This window comes from Equus caballus, chromosome 18, assembly GCF_041296265.1.
Source record: "Equus caballus isolate H_3958 breed thoroughbred chromosome 18, TB-T2T, whole genome shotgun sequence".
Lineage (NCBI taxonomy): Eukaryota > Metazoa > Chordata > Mammalia > Perissodactyla > Equidae > Equus > Equus caballus.
Genome location: NC_091701.1, coordinates 76872581 through 76898971, shown reverse-complemented (window position 1 = coordinate 76898971; position 26391 = coordinate 76872581). Strand labels below are relative to the sequence as shown.

General features: G+C 38.4%; 2 protein-coding genes across 28 annotated transcripts in view; one reads left to right on the top strand and one right to left on the bottom strand.

Moving 5' to 3' along the window:
- Positions 1-322: 322 nt before the first annotated feature.
- NDUFB3 (NADH:ubiquinone oxidoreductase subunit B3) lies at positions 323-8552 on the bottom strand. The gene is made up of 3 exons (XM_001503625.7): positions 8416-8552; positions 3235-3389; positions 323-608 (listed from the first exon to the last, which is right to left on the bottom strand). The coding sequence occupies exons 2-3, from the start codon at positions 3372-3374 to the stop codon at positions 452-454; spliced, it is 297 nt and encodes a 98-aa protein (XP_001503675.1). The 5' UTR covers positions 3375-3389; positions 8416-8552; the 3' UTR covers positions 323-451.
- Positions 8519-26391, top strand: part of HYCC2 (hyccin PI4KA lipid kinase complex subunit 2) — an 88702-nt gene continuing 70829 nt past the window's right edge. For 7 of the 27 annotated variants that reach the window (XM_014732311.3, XM_070241498.1, XM_014732314.3 and 4 more), the window contains exons 1-2: positions 8762-8872; positions 9645-9678. The gene's annotated coding sequence lies outside the window, so the exon portion shown is untranslated. Of the gene's footprint in view, positions 9029-9644; positions 9679-18313; positions 18371-26391 lie in introns of all 27 variants that reach the window. The other 20 variants (XM_070241487.1, XM_070241482.1, XM_070241506.1 and 17 more) reach the window with 9 other exon arrangements.

The window sequence follows — 26391 nt, the reverse complement described above, 5'->3', positions numbered from 1 at the left end:
TTACTGTTTAAGGGGCACAGACTTTCAATTTAAAAAAATGAAGACTTATGGAGATGGATGGCAGTGATGGTTGCACAACATTCTGAATGTATTTAATACCACTGACTGTACACTTAAAAACAGTTAAGATGGTAAATTTTATCACAATTTTGGGGAAAAAAACCACGCTATTAGAACATATCCGTTTGTTTAAATATATGCTGGCTGTCTGCTATATGCAGAATGCACTGCTGCTGGTGCTCAACCCCAGATGTATTCCAAACCAACTCTGATATGGTTTGAGACACGTTTTTTTTTAAAGAATGACAAAAACAGACTAGCACATGTTTTCTTACTTTAATAAATCTTACTAGTGTCCTTTAAGGGACAAATAGACAAGTAGGCTACAGTGAAGAAATCTTATTTTTATAAGAGCGTTAAGAAGCCACTAATATACTTCCAGGTATTATCTTCAGTGATGCTTCTTATCTTTATTCTGGGAGTCCAGGTAATATTCAGCTCCTACAGCTACCACAAATGCAGCAAATCCCCATTTGAATCCTTTCAATAATGCACCAACAAAGGAAACATTGTTTGCAAAGCCACCCATGTATCTCCAAGCTTCATTGCTGAGGAAAAAAAGGGAAAAATTATGATCACATGACTTATATACATTCATTGAGTAAAATATATTTAATATTCATCTTTCTAATAGACTTAGATGCAACCTTATATAAGATAATCTAAGTGGACCACAATGGAAATCTTTGTGTGGCATAAGATAATTAGGTCAATATGCCCACATTTCACATATAAAATACAAGAAAAAATACTTGATGATTTCACATCTTAGTCATAGTACTCAGGATTTTATAGAAATCTCAAATACAGGACTCACTCTGGCCTATCTATCACATACTACTCATTACAGCATCATGAAATGAGGAAGTTAGAGACTTGGGTATTAACCTTTGCTCTGCCACTTATATTAGATTCACAACCTTTCAGGCTGGGCCGGTTACTTAACCTGTCAGGGATACTTCCTCTTCTACTCAATGATGATTACTATCTATGTTAGAGAGTTATTACAAGGATTAAACAGGGTAATGTATGATACACTTTGGCCTAGAGAGTATGTAACACTTGATACTATTATTACTATTCAAGAGGCTTATGGCTTTTCCCTGTTCTAGCAGCCTAAACTTTAGAAGACTGATTTCCTGCTCTGGCAATCTTTCTTCTGAACATCCTGAACAGAAGTCCGAGAACTCTAGTGAAAAAAGGCGTCTCTCACAGGAAAGGATAAGTGAGCGGAAAAAATCACGTCACAAAACAAAAATCACTTAACTCTAAAAATCCGATTAACTAGAAAATATGAGAGCTAATCAAATCTAATTTAGAAATCAAAACCAGACAAAGACTTTAGAAGAAAACTAGAGTAATATCCCTCATGAACATAGATGCAAATATTCTTTTTATTTTTTAAAGATTTTATTTTTTTCCTTTTTCTCCCCAAAGCCCCCCGGTATATAGTTGTATATTCTTCGTTGTGGGTCCTTCTAGTTGTGGCATGTGGGACGCTGCCTCAGCGTGGTTTGATGAGCAGTGCCATGTCCGCGGCCAGGATTCGAACCAACGAAACACTGGGCCGCCTGCAGCGGAGTGTGCGAACTTAACCACTCGGCCACGGGGCCAGCCCCTAGATGCAAATATTCTTAACAAAATTTTTAGAAAATTGAACCCAGTAATATATGAAAAGGATAATATATCATGAAAAAGGGTTTACCTCAGGAACGTAAGATTAGTTTAACATTTGAAAATCAATAAAAGTAATTTGCCACATTAACACAATTAAAAAAAAACTATCTGAACATCTCAGATGCAGAAACAGCATTTAACAAAATTCAATATCCATTAATAACAATACCAAAAATAGTAACTCATAGTAACCTAGGAATAGAAGAGAAACTCAACTTGACGAAGGGCCATCTATGACCACCCTACAATTAACATTATACTTAGTGGCAAAAGACTGAATGCTTTCCCTCAATTAGGGACAAAGCAAGAATATCCACTTATACCACTTTTATTCAACATTATACCAGCAGTATTAGCCAGTGAAATAATACAAGAAAAAGAAAGAAAAAGTTTATAGATTGAAAAGGAAGAAGTAACTGTCTTTGTAGACAAAATGATCATCTATGAAGTAAATTCTAAGAAATCTGTTAAAAAAAAATCTGCTAGAACTAAAAAGTGAATTTAGCAAGAAAACGGGACACAAATTCAATATACAAAATCAATTGTATTTTTATATATTAGTAAGAAAGAACTGAAAATTAAACTTTAAAACTACTATTTACAATAACATAAAAAATATGGAGTAATTCAGAATAAATTTAACAAAGTATGTACAAGACCTCTACATAAAGCAATGAAACACTGCTGAGAAAATTAAAGAGGATCTAAATTACCCATCGACCGGAAGACTCAATACTGTTAAAACATCAATTATCCTCAACTGAGCTACAGATTCGAGGCAATCCCAACTAAAATCCAACCAGGCTTCTTGTAGAAACCGAAAAGCTCATTCTAAAATTTAAACATAAATGCAAGTAACCTAGAATAACTAAAACAGTTTAAAAAAAAATTAGATATCTTGGGGCTGGCCCCGTGGCCGAGTGGTTAAGTTTGTGCGCTCTGCTGCAGGTGGCCCAGTGTTTCGTTGGTTCGAATCCTGGGCACGGACATGGCACTGCTCATCAAACCACGCTGAGGCAGCGTCCCACATGCCACAACTAGAAGGACCCACAACGAAGAAGATACAACTATGTACTGGGGGCTTTGGGGAGAAAAAGAAAAAAATAAAATCTTAAAAAAAAAAAAAGTTGGATCTCTTATACTACCTGATTTGAAGACAATGTAGTATTGGCATAAGTGTAGACATACTGATCAGGGTAACAGAGTAGAATTCAGAAATAGACCACACAAATATCATCAATTGATTTTTGACAAAGGTATCAAGGTAAATCAATGGAGGACAGATAGTCTGTTAATATAATAAATGGTACTGGAACAACTGGATGTCCATATGCAAAAACAGTAACCTTTATCCTTACTGCACATGACATAAAAATTACCTCAGCATGGATCATATGCCTAAATGTAAGAAAGAACACTATAAAAGCTTCTAGAGGGGCCGGCCCCGTGGCCGAGTGGTTAAGTTCGCTTCTATCTAAATTATTTAATTATTCTTACCGGCCCCATGGATCCCTTAACCCTCGCGCAGCGAGCTTCTCCTGGACAGTTTCTAATGGTGTCCCTTCTATCTTCCATTGTTTATAATCTGGAAGTTCCATTTTACTATGACCATGTTCATGTCCATGTCCATGGGCCATGTCTATAAGAAAAGACTAACATAAAGGAAAAATATGCAGATGGTAGATATCAAAATCCAAGTTTACTATCTCTGTTTTAAGACAAAACATTTAAAGTTCATGTTTTAAAAAGAGAGCCAATATGAATACTTGAAAATTCTGAGTTAAGAGATTTTATAAAATAGTGTCTTCTTGCATAACTAGTATATGTTCACAGTTAGGAAATACACATCTACAAAACATAAAAAGAAAAATAATCAGTAACCCTACCACTATGAGACAGCCATTTACTGCTTGATTCCTTTCTTCATTATCATAATAGCAAACGTTGATTGTCCCCATGTGCCAGGCGCACTATGATAAAACACTTTATGTGTATTAACTCCATTACTCCTAAAACAACTGTTTGAACTTAAATTACAATTATTATCCCGACTTTACAGATGAAAACAATGAGGCTCCAAGCAGGTAGGTAACTTTCTGAAGGTAACAAAAATAATAAATGGTACAGTTGGTTTTGAACCTTGCAGAATGGTTGCAGAGCCCTCGTTCCTAACTTCTAAGCAATAGTTTCCTTCTTTTTAGTCCTCTCATAAGGCATAAATATGCATAACAAAAATGTTGTACGAACTGTTTTGTTACCTGCTTTTTCCAGATGATTCTTTTAAAATGCAGTATTATTGTGTTTAAACACATCTGACCACATGAACTTTTTTGGTAAAGAGCCAGATAGTAAACATTTTAGGTTTTGTGGGCCAAGAGGTAAAATCAAGGATATTATGTAGGTACTTACGTAACAAGAGAGAAAACAAATTTCCACAAATATTTTCTTGATAAAATCCAAAATATAATAATAACCGAATACAATTTTTTGTAATACAGGTCTACTGCTGAAAAAAAATGGAAGTCCCTTTTTTGGGAATAACATTTTGCTTAACTGAGGCTCAAAGTTTAGTGCTCCTTAATATCAAATTGATTGCAAACATTCACCTGTAAAAACCATTCTTAGCTCATGAGGGATACAAAAACTGGCAATGGGCTGGATTTGGTTAGCAGGATGTAGTTTGCTTACTTCTGAACTAGCTCACCAGAGACCTTAGGAACCCTTTTTAATCGATGTTTGCTTCCTTAAATAAAATATGCCCTCAATGGGTACATAAAGATAGCAGTTTTACTAGTGTTATTTTTATAGATAATGTAAAATAAGCTTGAGCTCAGTCCCCAGTTAAATTGCTATGAATTTTGCATTAAGGGGGTATCAATTAACAATCCTATACTGTAGTTTGTATAAGGTTAGCAGTAGCAATTCTATAATCACTGCTCTCCAGAAATAAAACCATACCAAATAATTATTATTATGTCTGCATTTATAAATATGAACAGGTCCAATAATAAGATAGGATTTTTATACTGCATTTTAGAAGATAGTGATAATTATTAGAAAGTGTATACCAAAGACACATTGTGTGAAATGTTCATTTCATTAAACAATAGTTCTCAGAATAGGGGGGAAAAATTGTACAGAGTAATTCTGATAAATTAACCAGCACTTAATATTTATACTTATAGACATGTTAAGATATCACAAAACATTATGTTGATCATTTTCACATTTAAAAGAGAATGAAAACCAATACCCACCAAACGCAAGTTAAAACTACAACATTCACAACTTTGAAGGAAACATTTAATCCATTATTTCATTATTATTTGGTGGATTCAATAATATAAAGGAAATAAATTACGGCTCCAGATATCAGTCCGAGTTTTGAGACAATACATTATTAAAACAGACTTTTAGAATGTTTAATTAGAATGATAATGTCTTGTTTTCTTCAAACTATGTTTTCCAAAAAAGTTTTTAAAATGTTTCATTCCAAAAATGTTTAAAGATTGTACGACAAACTCTTGTTTTGACAAATGTCAGTTCCAGAATATTAAACCTGAGTATCAATAAACTTGGAAGAGAATACAAAACAGAGGTCAACATTTTCTGATAAAAGTTTGATTTGGAAAATAAAAACTGAAGTACTACCATGGTATGAAGGCTATCTCAAAGTTACAATATTACTATGCTCCAAACATTAAGTAATTTGGAAGACAAATCTCTAAAAGAAAACATGAAAGTATAGACTCATTTCTCTTAAACAAATTTCCTTTAATAAATTCAATGTGTTTTCTCTTGTACTTAATTAAAATATTTCACAAAGGGTCACTTTATAGGCATTTACTAAATATAATATCCCAATGACTTTCCAAAAAAGAACAAAAAGTTGAACTACACTACTTCTAGGGAAACTTTCATTTTTTTAAAAAAATTATTCCTACTGCAGAATAACCATAAATCAAACAATGATATCCCGATTACTTGAAGGAAGAGTTTGGAACTCTACTTAAGTCCAGACTTTGGTGCCATATGGATCTGGCATCAAACCCTGAATGCACCATAACAGCTGTAAAATCCTGGGCAAATCATTTAATCTCTGTGAACTTCAGCTTCTTCATACGATACGAGGTTAAAATCTACCTTGCAAGATTTTGAGAACTGGGGAAAACACATTGCGATGTACCTTCCACTTTTATACCCAGGTGGTGAGAATGTGACTAGGCACGACCATTCTGAAAAACTGACACGACCTAGAAAAGTTGAACACTGGAATACCTTAGGGCCTAGCAATTCCAGACCTAGGTATATATACTCTGCATCTGCACTGTCCAATACAATAGCCACCAGCACCTGAAATGCGGCTTATGCAACTGAGGAAGTGACGATTTTTATTTAATTTTAATTAATCTAAATTTCAAAACAGATTCTCAAATGAGTTATTGGAAAGTTTTACAGTGTTTTTGAAACAATTTGGGCACATAAATCTACTTTTTCAACTGCAAATTTTATGAAATATAAACACAGATCAAGTGTTTATATTTATGAAAACTTAGATACAAACATACTCTGTAAAAGTAAAATACATCAATTTTGAAGACAGTATGAAGAAAATGTAAAGTATTTCATTAATAACTTTTAATACTGATTACATCTTGAAATGATATTTTGAGTACACTAATTTAGATGAAATATATTATTAATTTCATATTTCTTTTTTACCTTTTTAATATGGTACTAGAGAAGTTTAAATTACACATGGGGCTTGCATTATACTTCCATTGGACAGCACTGCTCTAGAGAAACTCTTGCATGTGTATAATCAGATATATTTCACAAGAATCTTTTTAGCCACATTGTTTATGCCAGCCCCAAACTGTAAACAATCCAAATGTTCAACACAGAATCGATTAATCATGAGAGTCACACTACGGAATATCACACAATGAAAAACTACATGCAAAAGTATGAATGAACCTCACAAATAAAATAACGAGCAAGGGGTGAGTCAGAAAAAAACACACACTTTGATCCCATTTACATAAACTGAAAAACCTAACAAGTCTGGGGCCGGCCAGGTGGTGCACCGGTTAAGTTCGCACGTTCCACTTCGGCGGCCCAGGGTTCGCCGGTTTGAATCCGGGTGCGGTCATGGCCTGGCCTGCCATGTTGTGGTAGGCATCCCATGTATAAAGTAGAGGAAGATGGGCACAGATGTTAGTTCAGAGCCAGTCTTCCTCAGCAAAAAAGAGGAGGATTGGCAGCAGTTAGCTCAGGGCCATTCTTCCTCAAAAAAGTCAAAAACCAAAAACTAACAAGTCATTTATTAGGAATGCACCACTGAAGGAAAAATTCAAGTGAAACAAGTGAACGCTTATCAAAAGTCATGATAGTGGCTACCTCTTGGAGGAGATGGAATCACAGAAACTCACACAGGAAGCCTCTAAGGCAGTGTTTTTCAATCTATTTTTAATTATTGTACCCCAAAGGAGCTTTTTTACACCTTTTTCCCCCCAATCATGTTCTCACCCTCACCCCCCACCGTGGAATTTTAATAGCACAGATATAGGTGTATCGGTTTATGTACTACAGAGCTTTGTAGGGCACAGACCATTGCATTATCTAGGATGTTTTTTCGCCCTCGCCAAGAACCAATTTTCACTGCCTTGAAAGGTGATCACCTCTGTTGAGAATACACGTTCTATTATTGACAATGCTTTATTCCCTAACCTGAGGGGTGGTTTCACAAGTGTTTGCTTAATTATAATTCTTTAAAATGTACTTACGTTTTATACACCCTTCTGTTATGTATACTTCACGATAAAAACTAAAATTAGATAAAATGACAAATCGTGCCAAGGACTCAGCAACGGGCGATTATTTCAGTGTCTGAGCTGTTCACAGAACAGCAAGGAAATTAGTTCAAGGAAGAAAGAACACGTAACCACGAAATTTCAAAAGCTACCTCCCCATGTTACAGCGAACCTCTAAGTTTCACTAAAGGGGGATAGCTCTAGTACAGAAGGGCTGGCATATTTTCTCTAAGAAGGAAATAAAAAGGGTACCGCCACTTACACTAGATGTAATTTTACGGTTTACCGAAAACTTTGACGTATATATCTCAACCTCCTCTAATTTTTAAAATTGTGAATAAGAACATTAGAAACTAAAAGACAAATGAACTGTTATCACTTAGTGTCCTTTCCAGTCCCTGCACCTACGTATATGCAATTTAAAAATAGTAACCGCTCTAAAAATGGATGTGATTTTGCATCCTGCTTTTTTCACTTTAACACTGTCATTAACATTCATACCGGAAAAATCTTACTTAAAACTATACATGCTTGTGAGACAGACATTACAATTGTCCCTATTTTACAACTTCCGATTTGAGGGCTGTTCTGCCTTCATTCGCTCCAAAGGTAAACCAAAACACGGGGCAGAGGGTGTTGCGGGTGGCGGAGGAGGAAAAAAGCATCTGGCCTTCACCGCCACCGGGATTCTCACTGCATCCTTCTACAACCACCCCTCTCTGCCCCAGAACTTCAGAGTTCTCTCCCGCTAGTTCTTCGAGCTCCTTCCTTCATCCTTCTCCATTTAGTCTCTCCCTTTCTACAACCCCCCAGAATAGAGTCTAATTCTTATTCCCCAAGGTCTCCCATCAGTTTTCTGATTTACCTGACAGCAATCTGACCTCTCAGGACACTCAACATTCAACCCCGCAGCCGGAGCCAACCGGAAACGGAAGCTGTCATCTCGAGTTCCTTACGGAGGAAAGCAGAGAAGCCATTTAACGTTCCGGGACTGGGTCACAGATTCCTGGACCACGTGGAGATGACACGAAGGAGGCTGGAAGTCGGCATTTTTTCCGCACATTTGTGCATCCGTAGTCTGACTGAGGGAAGAGAAGTTGTGGCGGACAGAAGGACGGGGAAGCGGCGATGTGATCCTTGCTCGGACACCGGAATCTTTAGGCCCTGCACAGAGGGGCGGGTCGCCGACGGGCTGCAGCCAATAGGCGAGGCTGTTGTTGGAGCGTGGACTCACCCAATGGAAGGGCGGGTTGTTGCGCTGCAGTTGGCAGGCTGCTGCGGGAGGTGGTGGCGGTAAGAAGCCGGAGGCAGCGGGGTGACAGGTAGGCGGCGGTGCTGTCTTGGGGGGACGCGGAGTGCTAGGTCAGGAGGGACTGTCTTCTTTCCCTGCTGCAGGAGCTCTAGACGGGCTCTGACGAGGGTGGGCTGCGAAGGCGGTAGCCGGGGTGTCTGTGGTTCCGGAACCTCTCGTCGATCAGGTAGCAGCTTCGGAGGGTCGTGATGAGGAGGCAGCTGGGGCGGGTGGAGGCTGAGCCCTGGGGGCCTGGGGGCTGCGGTGGCGCCGGCGGAGAGAGGAGAGACCGGCGAGCAAGACGACCCCGTGAGGGCTGGAGGAATTCCTTGGACGGAGCCCCGAGAGAGAAAAGGACGCGCGGCATTGCAGGCACCTGAGAGAAATGCTGGGGCTTGCTCCTTAGGGCCTTTTCTTGGGGCGAGAAGGGGCAGCGGAGAGGAAAGATATCTACGGGCGGTAGGATCCTTGAAAGTCTCTATAGCTAGCCATTATGTAATCCTCTGCTGTTATTTACCCAAACAACTGGGTTGTCCCCCCTGGAAGAGGAGGTCTTGCAACCAATGGATGTGTCAGAATAGTTTCTTCGTTGTTTTGAGTGGTTTCCAGCCCGGCAGGCTCCGTAGGCGAAGGAGCGTGAAGGGTAGAGTAGTCACGAAGAGCTCATCCCAAATATGGACTTGGGTTGAGAGAGATGTTCGTTGGAGATGAGCGTGGCCGGGTTCACGTTTGTAGTTCATGAATTTATTTGTTTTGAGGGTCAAGGCTGATTACAAATACGTTTTTTTTCTTTTGATCTTCAGGAAAATGGAGAGCCTCAGAAATGTATAGTAGGAGGTAAGTGCAAGTTGGAAAATGACTAGAAAATTAGTTGATTCCCCCCTCCCCTCAGCTATTGTGGATGTTAGAAACTGTGGAAATAACGTGGTGGTCTGAATTGGGGGGAAAAAAGTAATCTTTTAAGTAATGTGCTCTGTAAGTCTGAGACAGTAGTTATGAGTTATTTCTTAGGTTTAAAAAGTATGCTCTTTGAATCTCTCCGACTGAGGTAAAATGTATTTACAGACATAACTAATTGTAAATCAACATTTTTTTTCTGAATTTTTATAATTCATTGTTTGCACAGTGAAATGTAGAATTAAAATAGGAATTCTGTTCAGTATGTGTTATGGAAGGACAAACTACAGTAAAAACTTGATGTTATAGCCCACTAGAAAACAGTTAAAAGAAGCGTTATAAATTGCTGAAACGTAAGCTGATTGAAATGTTGTCTTTAGCTTAGAAGATAAGGACTAATGTAGTATTAGCAAGTGTATGATTTTCCTGAGCTTATTTTAATACTGCATGTCAGAAAAACTTTCTAAGATGTGATTTTTTTTCTATTAATGATCGTTTATATTAGTATATCCCAGAACCTAAATCACAAATTCTTTTTTTTCTCTAAATATTATTTGGTAAAGAGAGGTGGATCATTACTGTTTGTTGGTTCTGAAATGTTTAGAGTACTGAGACAGTAACGCTGCAGATAAAAATTTTGGTACTTGGTGTTGTTTTCTTTCTATCTTTGTGCAAGAATGATACTATCTCAGTCACAAAGAATACTTCTGCTTCTATTTTATGTGCAGTTCTATAGTGTGAGTACCTGTGAACAAATCTCTGCTTTTATGCAGGGTGGTGTGTGTGTATGTCTGTCTTTCTGTCTGTCTGCCTGTTTCTATGTGTGTCTTTATGTGTTTCTTCTTATTATGTAACCAGCCTGCCAGAGCTGTCTTAGAGAACTAATGGCTGATATTGAATGGCCAGTAGGTGTCATTGTAGAATGCAATGAAGTCAAACATTGAGTAGGAAATTACCGAGTGATTTAAGAAACAGTAGTTCAAATTAGAATATAGTCGTAATTGGCTGATTATTTATACATCATTAGAAACCCTCTTGTCTGATACGTTTAGGTATTGGAGCTATTTATAAGGAATTTGAAACAATGACTGTAAAGAAGTATAATTGCTCTAAAATGGACTTTTTAAGCTTGTTTTTTAAGATTCTTAAGCTATCTTGACATGCAATATGGGTTTAGGTTGGTTTCATTATTTTTAATACACAGTTTTGGCATCTTATAGTAGTTTATTAAGTTCTAGAATCATTAAGATTTTCAGCTTGGCTGAGCTTTATAATAGAAAAAACAGTGCTACATAACGAAAAACTAAAATGATAAAATATGGGCAGAAGGTCTCCAAACAAGTTATCAGGTGCACAAAATAATACTTTGTTATTGTTCTTTTAATGCAAGAACAGAGGAATTTTTGTCTTTCTTTTTCTGTGGCTTCTTAGTTTTTTTCATGTCCAAAATAGCTTCTTTTTACATTTTTATCTGAGACTACGTGCTTTTCTCAGGATGATGAACTGAACATTTGTCATTGTCTGAGATGTAGTTTAATGGATTCTGGAGGGAGCTGGCACAGAAAGCTCTGAAGGTGGCTCACAGCCACTTACCCGCAGAGCCTTCTCCGAGCTCTTGTCACTCTGTCGCTCTGTTCCTTTTGCCTGCTATTGATACACTGTTAAAAAATAGAGTTGGACCTAATTCAGAAATTCTCCATGAAAGTGGAGAGTTACATATGTATCAGAATAATCTAGGAGTTTTTTAAAAACGGAGGCACATACATATCCATTAGATCATCTCCACTTCCCTTCAGAATCTTTGTAGTGGGGGAATATGAAGGGAAGTAGATAGATTTTGAAGAAAAAAAAAATCCCCTAGATGATATAGTTCACCACTGGCTTCCACCTTAGAATCATTGATCTAATGAAAGGCTCTCATATTTGTGATATGAACCAGTAACAGTAGTTTTAGCCTGAGGGAAGGGGCTGCCAACTCCACCAATATTTTTATAGCTCAATAAATTTTCATCATTTAATGTCATAGCTGGGATAGATTTTTCTAGCCAGCAGCTGAAGTTGCCAGAAATAAAAATTGTGCTGAATGTTTTGATTTGGATTAGTTTTTTTCTTGGCACTTAACTGCTTTCCATAAACCAGGCTAATTTCTTTCATGATTCAGACCTGCTTTGCACAGATATTTACTCATATCTTGTTCTCTTAATGTCTCTGAAAGCTATCTAGTTCTAGAATTGGAAAATAAGAATTGAAGGTTTTCTTGATAAGAGGTCTTTTTGTGATACTGCTGTGATACGATGAAGATGTACATTTGTCTGTGTAAACATTCACTCAGTAATACATATTAAAACTTGGAATTGTGATTGTGTTGACTTTGACATGGGTCCTATTTAGAAATGCATGGTTCATCTTTATGAAGTGTAAACTTTCTGTTTGGTTATCTGTCTGCTATGGAGACAAGTACCAGAAAAAGTAAAGGACTAGACTTTAATTTTGGAGAAAGGAGTAAAATCTCAATTATGTAATATATTAAGAGGTGTGACTTTGATTATTTATAAAAGTATAGTTATTTCTAGGTTTGAAATATAACTGCTAAAAGGTAGTCATATGGTAAGTGGCACCTTTGTTGAGTGGCAAAGCATGGGTTACAAAATAGTTAATTTTGTTTTATTGTAAAACACTGAACTCCAGAAAATGTTAGAATCAAATTTATCTATCACCTTTGTCATTATGGATCCTTGACTTTTTTTAAATTGAGGTATAATTGACATAATCCTTGACTCTTGATAGTGCTTGATTCTTAATTAATGTAGACTTCTGTTAGCTACTAAGATTTGTCAGTTTATCTCTTTGAATTCATTTTCCTGTATATTTTTTGAAAAATGGGTGGAGGGAGTTGGGTGCTGAATGAGAAGTGAAACTTATGCTTTTTACATATGCTTTTGTATTGAGGCTTACATTTTTTTCTCTTTGTCTAGACTTTATTTTTAGAGCAGTTCTAGATTCACAGCAAAATTGAGTGGAAGATACAGAGATTTATCATCTATCCCCCCCATGCATAGCCTCCCCCATATCAATATTTCCCACAGAGTCGTGTATTTGTTACTTTTGATGAACTTACGTTGACACATCTGTATCACCCAAACTCTATAGTTTACATTAGGGTTCAGTCTTGGTGTTGTATATCATATGGGTTTGGATAAACGTATAATGACATGTATCTATCAGTATAGTACATACAGAGTAGTATTGAGGCTTTTTAATCAGCATGTATTCCTTTTTTAGATCTTTCTTTTTAAATGAAAAAGGGAGTCAGAAGGGGAGAGTATACTCCTGTCCTTTCTACTTTATAAGATGATTGTAAAACTCGTGTAGTAGACATGAAGTGCTTGTAAGATGTAAAGTTAATATCAATTTGCAGTCTGTCACAGTACATACTGTTTATTGTTTATGGGAAAAAACTAGAGGAAATGAATGTTTCTGTTCTTCAGGATTGTGTTGTCAAATCTCTTCGCATTCCATACTCTGTCCCTCTGATCTTATTTATTCAGTTACGTCTAAATGTGATGATTCTCAAATCTATTTCTCTAATCCAGAAATTTTTCTTGATTTCTAGCTCTTATTCTAGAAATCTAATTGCCTGCTAGATGAGGATGACCTGCAGATCCCTCAAATACAATATGTCTAAAAGTGAATTCATATTTTCTTTTATCATGTATCTGATGTGCTGAAGCTGGAAGCTGGTGTTCTCTTTGACACTTTATTCATATACCCCTTGTCTGAGCAATGCTAGGTTGTGACTCTACCTTCTTTAATTTCATTTCTTCTGTCAGTTTCTACAACCACTAGAAATAGTATGAAGAGTTAGGACCTAGAGGCAGGCTATCTAGATTAGAATCCCAGCTCCACCATTTATAGCCTCAGTTTCTTTATCTTTAAAACAGAATTTTACAACCTAGCAATTGCATTCATGGGCATTTATTCCAGAGAAATTGAAACATATGTTCACACAAGAACCTGTACATGAATATTTACAGCAGCTTTATTCCTAATAGCCCAAGACTGGGAAGAACCCAAACGTTCTTCAATAGGTGAATAGTTAAACAAGCTGTGGGTGGTTAAGTTTGCACGTTCTGCTTCTTGGTGGCCTGGGGTTCACTGGTTCGGATCCTGGGTGCAGACATGGGACCGCATGGCATGCCATGCTGTGGTAGGCATCCCACATATAAAGCAGAGGAAGATGGGCACAGATGTTAGCTCAGGGCCAGCCTTCCTCAGAAAAAAGAGGAGGATTGGCAGTAGTTAGCTGAGGGCTAATCTTCCTCAAAAAAAAAAAAACCAAGCTGTGGCATATTTATACCATGGACTGCTATACAGCAATAAAAAGGAATGAGCTATTGATACATGCAACAACTTGGATGGCTCTCAGGTGAAAAAAAGCCACTCTCAAAAGGTTACATACTGTATGATTCCATGTGTATAACATTCTTGAAACAACAAAATTATAGAGATGAAGAGCATATTAGTGGTTGCCAGGTGTTAGGGATCAGGGAGAGGGTAGTGGGTGACTACAAGGGGGCAGTTCTATATCTTGATTGTGGTAGTAGTTACACAAATCTACGTATGTTATAAAATTGTAATAGAAGTACACACACAAGTGAGTGCTTGTAAAACTGGTGATATCTGCATAACCTCTGTGGACTATACCAGTGTCAGTTTCCTGGTCTTGGTATTTTACTATAGTTAAGCAAGATGTTACCATTGGGGAAAACTGGGCAAAGGGTACTTAGGACCTCCTGGCACATAGTTTGGGAATTTCCTGTGAATCTATAAGTATTCCAAAATAAAAAAATTTTTAAAACAGTTGTTGTAAGGATTAAATAAGGTTATTATTACAGTACTTGGTGCATCATAAATATATAAATAATGTAATAGTAGCAGCAGCAGCAGCAGCGGTGATGGTTTGGGCCTCTAACCTCTTACCAGGCCTCTCACCAGGACCATTCCAACAATCTTCTTATTAGTCACCTTGCCCTCCAGTCCATTCTACAGTGCAACCAGAGTGCTCTTTCTAAAGTGCCTATCACGTATTACCCACTTCACACAAAATCCTTTAATGGCTGCCCATTATATTTTAATAAATTAATTTCTTTTTTTTAATCACAGTGGAATGAAGCATTGGAGTCAGCGTGACTTCCAAGATACTGTAATAGGTGAATTAAAGATAAAAACAGAAAATCTAAAGTGATTTTTCTCACATTCGAGAAACTGTTATTTTAAAGTTTGTTTGTTTGGTATTGCTGCCTCAAACACTACCCCAAAACTTAATGACTTAGGACAAAAAGATTTATTATTTTTTATGGTTCTGTAGGTTGGCGGAGCAGTTCCTCTGTTGGTTTCACTTGACTCTCTTATGCAGCTGAATCTACCTGGAGAGTTGACTGAGTTGGAAGGTCCAGGATGTCCTCATCCACATGTTTGCAGTTGGTGCTGGCTGTCCGTTAAAATGCTTCAGTTATTCTCAGTGTGGCTTCTCATTCCCTAGTAAGCTAGTGTGGCGTCCTTGCATGGCATTCTCAGGATAGTGTTCTAAAAAGGTGAAAGTGGAAGCTGCAAGGCCTCCTTGAGGTTTAGGCTTTGGAACTTAGATATCTAATGACCCTTCCACCATATTCTGTTGGTCAGAACAACTCAGCAAGCTAGCCCAAATTCAAGGGAGTGGAGAAATAGAAAAGGACTTCTGTTTCAGTCAGATTGGGCTGCTAAAACAAAGGACCAGTGTCTGGGTTGTTTAAACAGCAAGCAGTTGTTTCTCACAGTTCTGGCGATTGGGAAGTCCAAGATCAAGGTGCCAGCAAACTCTGTGTCTGCTGAGGGCCCACTTCCTGCTTCAGAGACGGCTGTCTTCTCACTATAGCATCATATGGCAAAGGGGATGAGAGAGCTCTCTGGGGTCTCTTTTATAAGGGCACTAATTGCATTCATGAGAGCTCCACTCTCATGACCTAATTACTTCCCAGAGGCCCATCACATTAGGGGTTAGTATTTCAGTATATGATTTTTGGAGAGACACAAAAATTCAGTCTCTAATAGTAGTCCATAGAGAGATCAGATTATTTTTCGTTTTCTTAATGTAAGGATGAATAACAGTCCAAAAAAATGACACAGTCACTCTAAGAATTTGTGCAAAGCTTTGCTGAGACTTAAAAAGTAGAAATAAAAATACATGTACAAAAGACATTAAATGGCAAGCCAGGAAGGACAGGTTCAAAATCTTTATGAAGTAGAACAGTGTACATAATATGTGGGAGAAGCAGCCTTATCTGATTGTTGTGCTATAGCACTGTTTGCTGAAAACCTGAAGGAAGCAAGAAGGTTGAAAAAGTCACTGGTTTATTTATTTGAACAGATTTTAAACACCTGTTTTAACATCTTCCATTAAAATGTTCATTTTTCCTAACCTCTTATTTTCATATGGTCTTGCTGGACCATAGATTTGTTGCTGGCTTCTCTTTCCTACTTTATCAGTTAGGAATTGTGTTTGGCTGCTAGAAACAGAGATAAGAGATAACCATGGCTTAAACAAGACAGTAGTTCATTTTTTTGTCTTGTGAAAAAAAATTCAGAAATAGGCAGTCTAGCACTGATATGGCAACTCCGTAGAGTTGTCTTGTCTTGTCCTTGTCTTCTTCCTTTGCCATCCTTAGGATGTGGATTCCATTCTCAAGATCACAGAATGGTTCCTGGAAATCCAGCCATCACATCAATGTTCTAGACAGAAGGAAGGAAGAAGAAAGGCAGAGGACAAAAGGGGCACACCACTCATCTTTAAGACTCTTTTCTAGAATTCCCTACACATTTTTTCCTCTCATCTCATTGTCCAGAACTTAGTCATTCGGCCACACTTAGCTATAAGTAAGATTCAGAAATGGCTTTTAGCTAAACATAGACTAGTTCAGTGAGGGTGGAGGTAAGGATCTATATTGGATAGGCACTGGTAGTCTTTCACACACCTGTCTTCTGTGCTGACTGCCCACTTGTTGCTGTGAAGCACTTAATTCAGCAGACACGAATTAAGTGCTAACTATGTGCCAGGCCCTGTTAGGAAGTGGAAATACAAACACAACTGAGACATACTCCCTGCCCTAGAGAAGTGATGGTTTCATAATAGGACTAATAGGTGCCGGCCCTGTAGCCGAGTAATTAAGTTAGTGTGCTCCACTTCGGTGGCTCAGGGTTTTGCCGGTTCTGATCCTGGGCACGGACATGGCACTGCTCATCAGGCCATGCTGAGGCAGTGTCCCACATACCACAACCAGAGGCACTCAGAATTAGAATATACAACTATGTACTGGGGGGATTTGGGGAGAAGAAGAAAAAAAAAAGACATTGGCAACAGGTGTTAACTCAGGTGCCAATCTTTAAAAAAAAAAAAATAGGACTAATAAACCTGTACATAGGTTTCTGAGAACAGAAGGTATTAAGTGCTGTGGGCTGTTGGGACTAGTTATCACTTTGATTCTGCCAACCCCATCAATTTATAAGAGGCTTAAGATGGAGAGGGAGAGGTGACCCTTTTGGAAGAGCATTGTCAATGGAAAGAAGTCAGCTGTTCTCTGCTTCCTAAAGGTAAGGAGTGAGGGCTGTTTCCCTTCCCTAAAGCCAAGAGAAAGAGGTCCTAAAAGAATCACTCTCAATGTTTTGTGTACCTTTTAGAAGAGAGACTGTTGTTGGAAACAACATTCTTATCCAGGATGGGGCAGAAGCTCTTTAACCAGAGAAACGTGGCATGAAGTAGTGATGAGCATAAGTGATATTTTGATGTCTGCAACAACTGTAATTTGATATGAAAATACCTGTGATATCTCTCCGTGACCAAGTGACAGAAAATACTGTGGTTTTTTGTTTTGTTGTTTTGCCTACGTTCATAATCAAATGAAATTATAAATTTTAGTTAGAGATTAGTAAAAATAGTATAATTTTCTTCCCAACAAAGTTTATAAATTTTATCTACAAATCCCTGGGGGTCTGTGGACTCTACATTGAGAACTTGTGAGTGACGGGGATCCCTTGAATGAATACAGAGTAGTACACTAAGAAAAGGCTTTATAGATGAGGGGGCTGGTTGGTCTGAGTCTTGAAAGAAGAGTAGGGTGGCTGGGCTAGAGGGTAGAGGAGAGGCATTCCAGGGAGGAGAGTAGCTTAAGAAAATGCGTGGAGGTGTGAGACAGCCTGGCATATAATGGAATTGTAGATTAGTATTGATGAGGGGAAGTCTGTGTAGAGACCAGGGTATAATTATTATTCCTACTGACAGGGCCATTTTGTTCATGAGCATCCTGAGCAAGTACTGGTGACAGAGCCTGTCTAGCCAAACCGTAGATCTGTACCTCTGGTCATCTCTCTTTTTATGCTTGGTGAACGACTGGTACAACTGCTTGAAAATCTGCCTACTGGGAGGATTTCCCTTTTCTTCTCTCCTGGAGGGCCACTTCTATGTAGGGGTAATGCCAGCATATCATATGGAACCATGTGTAAACCTGGCCTGAATTTTTCTTTCTTCTTTCTTTGGTCGTAGGGAACTCTGCAAGGCCATAGATTAAAGGAGAGTTGACATTCAGTAGAAGTACATGCTGTAAGTGTCTGAGCCATTTGTTTTTAAGGCTTATTTGTGCTTTTAGGGCCTCCTTTAACCTCATCATATATATAACCACTGTAGTCAAGATTAGCTACTTATGTAGTGGTGATAACCAATCTTCAAATAATGGCTTAAAATTTAACAAAAAGATTTTTTTATTGTCCTGTAAAATCTGCTGCAAGTCTGAGTTACTCCAGGGCAACTGTTCTCCATATGGCGGGTCAGCACTGCATTTCTGTATTTACCTCTGCTTCTGTTAGCGTAGTGGCAAGAGAAGAACAGGCTGGAGAGTGCGTACTGGCAATTAAATACTTCTGCAGGAATCATTTCTGCTTATTGGTCACAGCAAGTCATGAGGTCACATCTGACTTAAAGAAGGCAGAGAAGTATAATCTTCTCGTGTGCCCTGAAGGAGAGGCAAAGCTGATGTCTGACACACCGTATCACTTCCACTTAATGAAAGAATGCTGCTAGCACCTTCATCTTTATGGCTTGGTGGGTCAGAACACCCAGTTCTTAAGAGTAGATTACGTCATATGTTCATTTTGGTGCCACATAGTCAGTCTCTACCAGAGCCCAGAGGCCAAGCAAGGAGCTCTTTCTCAGAACTAGAATCATCTGCAGAAGAGGGCATGGCTTTATTCTAGAGCAGTGCTTTTCAGTCAGGGGCAATTTCGCTCCCCAGGGATATTTGGCAATGTTTGAAGACATTATGTTTGTCACAATTTGGGGAAGTCCTCCTGGCATCTAGTGGGCAGAGGCCAGGGATTCTGCTAATCATCCTCCCATGCCCAGGACAGTCCCCTCACAATGTCAGGAGTGACCAGAATGCCAGTAATGCCGAGGCTGAGAAATCCTCCAGCTTGGGCTCTATGCTTCGTGGTCTGTGTTGTGATTCTCCTTTTAGGGCCTGCTGGTAGCTTTTTGCAGCTACTTTATCATCTACCACAGACACTTGGCACACCACTGAGTTCGCTGGACCTTAAGGCCCAAATGGCAGAGTATCTTCCACTACTGCACTGATGTGCTACACTGCCTACTCATGTCTTGGGCCCCATTTAAAACTGGCAGCTTTATGGGTTATTCAGGAAATGGGGAAGAGCAGCACTCTGAAATATGGTTTATGTTATTTCCAGAGTTTAAAGAGACCCATCAAGCACCATGTTTCTTTCTAAGTGGTGGTGGCAGGCTGAGCAATGGCAGTTTGTCCTTCATTTTGAGGAGAATGTCTTGGCATACTCCAGACTGCTAGACCCTCTAGAGACTTCATTAAGGTGGCAGGCTTCTAAGTTTTTGTGTGATTCCTCCACCCTCTGGCATGCATGTATCTTTCTAAGGTATCGTACTGACCAGGTAAAATAAGCACGATGTTCTCAGTATAACGAACGTGTGTAATACCCTGTGGGTTGGGGAGTTGTTCAAAGTTCTTGTAGTCTAGGTTGACAGAGATCTGGCTTCACCACTTACTAGCCAAGTGCCCTTGAGCAAATGACTTAACCTATTAGTCCCTGTTTGTTTCTTCATCTATAAAATGGGGATGATAATAGTACCTACCTTATTGTTGTAATATTGTATTGTATTGTATTGTAAATTGTATTGTATTGTTGTAAATATTGGATGACTTGCGTAAAATGCTTAAAAAGTGCCTGGTATTTAATAAATGCTGTACAAGTATTAGCTAATAAAATAATACCTATAATAATACAAAATCTTTAAGGAGAAAGAACATACAGGTGAGTATGTTTATAACCTCAGCATTGGAAAGATGTTCATTAAAAACCAAAAAGCACAATACTGTAAAGAAAAAAAGATTGACAGATTTGGCTAGCTATTTTTTTAATTTGTAAATCTAAATTTTAAAGATAAGCTCCTTTATGTACATTTAATTGTATTTAAAATTAGAAACAATACTTCAGAACTTTTCTAGTGCTATTAAAAAAGTAAAAATGGTCACAATAAGGGAAAAGGAAGAGATATTTAGGCACTTAGATTCCTGCCCCTGCTCCATGTCCCTCTGTCTAGTTTCCTGCTTTCTCTTTTTATTGGTTGCAGTTCTGCATTATAGTTAAAAATGATTAACTTGGGGCTGGCCCCGTGGCCGAGTGGTTAAGTTCACGTGCTGCGCTTTGGTGGCTCAGGATTTCGCTGGTTCAGATCCTGGGCATGGACATGGCACCGCTCGTCAGGCCACGTTGAGGCAGCATCCCACATGCCACAACTAGAAGGACCCACAACTAAAATATACAACTATGTGCTGGGGGGATTTGGGGAGAAAAATCAGGAAAAATAAAAAGATTGGCAACAGTTGTTAGCTCAGGTGCCAATCTTTAAAAAAAAAAATGATCAACTCAAATATTTTTTGCCTTCAGGAAGAGCTTTTCCTGAACTCTGTCATTAACGAGGTAAGGAAGAGAAATTTTTTAGAGGTTAAAATGCCACCAAACCGAGACGCTACTGCCTTCCTTGACTCTTTGAATACTAACTAGTTTAAACATTTATTTGGTACTTGAACGATAGATTCTAAAATTCAGCATGTTTTTCTGGAATATGTTGTATTTAAAGCATGCCCATTCTTTAGCATCCAGAATACATTCTCCAAATATTATTTCCCACTGAAAGGAACCAGGGTTCCTTGGAGAAATATTTGATCTTGGGTGTAGGGCAGGAAATGTACAAGAGGAACCTGGACTTCTTGTTCTAGTAGGCAGCTGGGAGGCTATCATCATTTACAAGGTTTATGTCAGACGAACTTAGGAGCTGTGTTGGGTGTGCCCCAGACCACCCCCAGATTTCATGATTTGTTGGAATGACTCATAAGTCATTATAGTCGCAGTTATAGTTTGTTATAATGAAGTGATACAAATCAGCAAAGCAAAAGGCATATGGGATGCAGTCTGAAGGAAACCGGGTATAAACTTGCAAAAGTCCTCTCCCAGGGAGTTGAACAGGATGCACGTAATCCCTCCAGTAAAGAGTTATGACAACATGTGTAAAATGTTGTCTATAGGGAAGATCACTTGAGCCTGGATGTCCAGGTTTTTACTGGGAGTGAGTCATGCAGGCCACAGTTGCTGAAGGTTTAGACCTCTAAAAGGAAAGCAGATGTTTACCGTAATCCCACTGTTTGCACAAACTAACTAGACAAACTGCTACATGTGATTCAAGGCCCCAAGCATACAAAACACTTTTACCAAAACATTTCAGGAGTTCAGTTCCCAGGAGCCACCTGTTAGGGGTTGAATTGTGTCCCCCAAAAAGTTATGTTGCAGTCCTAACCCCCAGTATTTCAGAATGTGATCTTACTTGGAAATAGGGTGATTGCAATTGTAATTAGTTAAGATGAAGTCATACTGGAGTCTTTACTCCATTATGGCTGGTGTTCTCATAAGAAGAGAAGAAGAGACACAGTAAGAAGATAGCCCTGTGACAACAGAGGCAGAGATTGGAGTGATGCATCTACAAGTCAAGGATTGTTGGCAACTCCAGACTAGAGAAGGCAAGGAAGGATTCTCCCCAGGTTTCAGAGAAAGTATGGCCCTGCTGACCTCTTGGTTTCAGAATTCTAGCCTCCACCTGAACTGTGAGATGATAAATTTCTGTTGTTTTAAGCCATGCACTTTGTGCTACTTTGTTATGGCAGTCCTGGGAAACTGATACACTAGCCAGTGGCCGGGAAAACAGGCCCTTGTTAGGAATCTGCAAGGTTTGAACACCCAGGCTTACTGAGTTAACTCTTTCCTGCAAAGGAGCCAAGCATGAAAAAGCTACCGCTGGGCAAATGTAGGACTTTTTTTTTAAGATTTTATTTTTTCCTTTTTCTCCCCAAAGCCTCCGGGTACATAGTTGTATATTCTTAGTTGTGGGTCCTTGTAGTTGTGGCATGTGGGATGCCGCCTCAGCATGGCTTGAGTGGTGCCATGTCCACGCCCAGGAGTTGAACCGGTGAAACACTGGGCTGCCGCAGCGGAGCGCACAAACTTAACCACTTGGCCATGGGGCCGGCTGCAAAGATAGGACTATTTGAGTATTACTAAGAATAATAATTGTGGTGGGTTGAAATATATCAAGTGTGTTTAGCTCATGAGTTTATAATGATACTTAGAGCAAAACTAATCAGTTATCAGTAAAGAATGCTAGTTAACTAACTCATTTTGAAAACTTGTAAATAAAGGGGAAGAAACTATGCATTTATCCAGAAACTATACATTTATCGCCTTTTCCTATAAAAATGCTACTGCTGAGTAATCAAATACTAGATAAAGAGAAGTTTCTCTTTATAGAAGTATTACAACTAATTATATGAAGAAGGAATGATAGAGTTAGATAATGAGATTATAACCATTTTGTAATCCCTAAAGATCCGTCAGCATTGATACCAGCAGCTGCTAAGATCACAAAAAGTTACAAGACATGAGCCTTCTGACTGAAGAACACAACACCAATGGTCTTCCTCCCCTAAAATGAGCCTGATCTGGTCAAACCGCTGTGTCCAACCACAATTTTGCAAGAACTACTAGGGACACAGGAATATATTAAATCACCATTAGGATGCAATTAGCAAAATCCAATCCAGACACGGGGAAATGGTAAATAACTATTTCTTCAATAAGCAGAATTTGTTTCAGGCTGACGTAAGTAACTCTGTTTCTTCAGCGAATAAATTACAACAAAACAAACACACACATCTATAGATTAAAAGAGATTTAAGAGACATATCATCCAATCCTGATATGTAAACCTCATTTGGATCCTGATTCAGTGTTTTTAAAAGATGACACGAGGGGCTGGCCCCTGGCCAAGTGGTTAAGTTTGTGCACTCTGCTTCGGCGGCCCAGGGTTTTGCCAATTCGAATCCTGGGCGTGGACATAGCACCACTCGTCGGGCCACACTGAGGCAGCATCCCACATGCCACAACTAGAAGGACCCACAACTAGAAATGCAGAACTATGTACTGGGGGTGGTTTGGGGAGAAAAAGGAAAAAAATTAAATCTTTAAAAAAAATAAAAATAAAAGATGACACGATTATAAATTTGAACCTTGACTGGATATTTGAGTATATTAAGGAATTGTTAAATTTCTGTAAATGTGACGATATTGTGGTTATGTTGGAAAAAAGCTCCTTATCTTTTATCAATATGTACTAAAATATTTACAGTTAAAATGGTATCCAGAATTTGCTTCAAAATAATTGGGGGGGGAGGGACTGGGGGAGTATAGTGAAAAAGGATTGGCCGTGAATTCATAATTATTGAAGCTCAATGATGGGTGCATGAGGGTTCATTTTTACTGTATTCTCTGTTTATGCATACGCTTAAGATTTTATCTGACAATTAAAAAGGAACATATTCACAAGCTACTCTAGTTGTGTAATCAGTAGAAGAACATGTTCATAGAGAAAATTCCTATGTGATGACATTACACCAGACTATTTCTCAGAAGGATTTAATGTTTTATTCTTCCTCCTTGGGAATAAATTACTTGCTCTTTTCTGGGAGTGGAAAAGTAAGGGAACTGGGAAAGAGATGTGAGGTAAACAAAAAGATTAGTTACTTGTACTTTGCCTTGATTATTATGCTCTACCTAAATAACTGAGTCAATATAAAGTCATCAGCTTCAGTTTTCATATTCTTTCTCCACTATGTTCTCTGTACTTATGCTTCTCATTCTTGAGACTGGGTCTCATATCATGAACCTCAGAAAAAACATACCTCCTTCCATGAAATCTGAAATTGTTTCTTGGAACCATCCAATAAGATTTAATTGAAAAAAATCCTAAACCAGCCAGACATTCAAACTATACAGCACATACTTAAATGACTTTCAGCAGTTTGATCATTATGTGTCTAGGTGTGGATCTCTTTGAGTCTATCCATACTAGAGTTTTTTAGCTTCTTGGATGTGTAGATTGTTTATCATCAAATTTGGTAAGTTTTTGGCGATTATTTACTCAAATATTATTTCTGTCCCTTTCTCTCTTTCCTCTCCTTCTGGGAGCCCCATTATGTTTGTGTTGGTATGATTGATGGTATCCCACAAGGTCTTTGAGGCTCTGTTCATTTTTCTCCATTCTTTTTTGTTTTGTTCTTCAGACTGGATAATCTCAATTGGCCTATCTCACGTTCACTGATTCTTTCTTTTGCCAGCTCAAATCTGCTTTTTTCTGTGATCAGCCCCTCTTGACAATGTTCTCTCTCTCTTCCATGTGGCCCCTATCTGATCCATGGTAAACATTTGTGCAGTCTTCAATCATGCACACTGGAAATGCTCATTTCAACATATCAGTAAGCTCTTTTTACTCTGACATGGAGTAAGTGCTAGCCAGTCTCTTGCCCTTTAGATTTCTTTGATGTGAGGCACACCACTCTAATGTATCCTTCAAGCTGCTGGTGACATGTGTCAAGATCTCTGAGTAATATCCCTGAAGTACCTTCTTACTAATGGGGTCAGAGCCAGCCCTGATGGCCTAGTGGTTAAAGTTTGGTGCTCTCACTGCTTCAGTGGCCTGGGTTCAGTCCCTGGGTGTGGAACCACACCACTCATTTGTCAGTTGCCATACTCTGGTGGTGGCTCACACAGAAGAATTAGAAGGACTTACAACTAATTTATATAACTGTGCACTGGGACTTTGAGGAGGAAAACGAAAAAAGAGAGGAAGATTGGCAACACATGTTAGCTCAGGGTGAGTGCTTCCCAGCAAAAAAAAAAAAAAAAAAAAGACACGGGGTTAGGAGGTAATACCACTTATATTTGCTCCTTGGGGCAAGATGGGATTCATGGCATTTCAGTAACCTTTTCCAAAAAATCATCTCCTGTTCTCCAGTAACTTCTGACACTTCTGTATTTTCCCTAAAGGACTATCTCCTTTGCAAATACTGCATTGAGTCTCTCACATTTCATTATCTTTAGTTTTTAGATGTTTCATTATAACGTATCTAGGTGGTGTTTTGTTTTGATGGGAGAGTATTTATCCTGCTTGGAGTTCTCTGAGCTTCACGGATCTGTGGTTTGATATCTTTCATTGTTTTTAGAAAATTCCCAGCCATTTTGCCTTTGTGTTTCTTGTATCCTATGTTCTCTCTTTTCTTTCTGGGATTTCAGATAAAACTATGTTAGACAATTTGATATTGTCCCACAGGTCTTGGATGATCTGTAAATTTTTTTCCACTATTTTATTTCTCTTTGTGTTTCAGATTTGATAATTTCCTTTGACTTATCTTTAAGTTTAAAATCAGTTCTTTCCTGAAACTGTGTTGGAGTCCATTGATGAACCTAGAGAAGGAGTTGTTTTGTTTTTATTTCCAGCATTTCCTTTGATTCTTTCTTGTAGTTTTCATCTCTCTGTTGTAATTTCCCTTCTATTCATGTGTGTTATCTAACTTTTTCACTAGACCCTTAATTTATCATAGTTATTCTGAAGTCTCTGGCATTTCTAACACTGGGTTATTTCTTAGTCTAGTCTTGATTGCTTTATCTCTTGACTGGAGGTGGTTGTTATTGTGTCTTGAAATTCTTAATTGCGTGACATATATTGTGTGTAGAACAGTAGAGACTGAGGTGTATATTGTATTTATGCCTGAAAATGAGCACACTCTGTCTGGCCATTAGTGTGTGTGGGTTAGTCCAAGCTAATCAGGAGTTGAACTGGGTTTGGGTTTGTTGCGACTGTCATTACCTTCAGTGCACTTCAGACTTCAGATTTTTGTTATGGTAGATTGCTATTGCTTTGTGTTAGGGTAAGGATTTAGTTCTCAGAGGGTTTTCCTCAGCATTCATGCTTTACCCTCAACTTTCAGCCATTCTTGTCCACTTATGACACAGAAAGGGTCTCTTCACACTTTTTTTTGTGGGAAGGTTTTTTAACTACAAATTCCATTTTTAAAATAGATACAGTACTGTTAGCATTATCTCTTTCTTCTTGAGTGAGGTTTGGTGATACGTTCCTTTTAAGAAATTTGTCCATGTGAACTAAGCTCTCGAATATATTAACATAAAGTGTTCATAAGGTTCTCTTATGTT

Coding starts and splice junctions, on each gene's coding strand:
- NDUFB3 (XM_001503625.7), bottom strand. CDS start 3,374: ATGGCCCATGGACATGGACATGAACATGGTCATAGTAAAATGGAACTT. Junction 609..3,234: donor TTAAGGGATCCATGGGGCCG/GTAAGAATAATT, acceptor TTTTTTCCTCAG/CAATGAAGCTTGGAGATACA.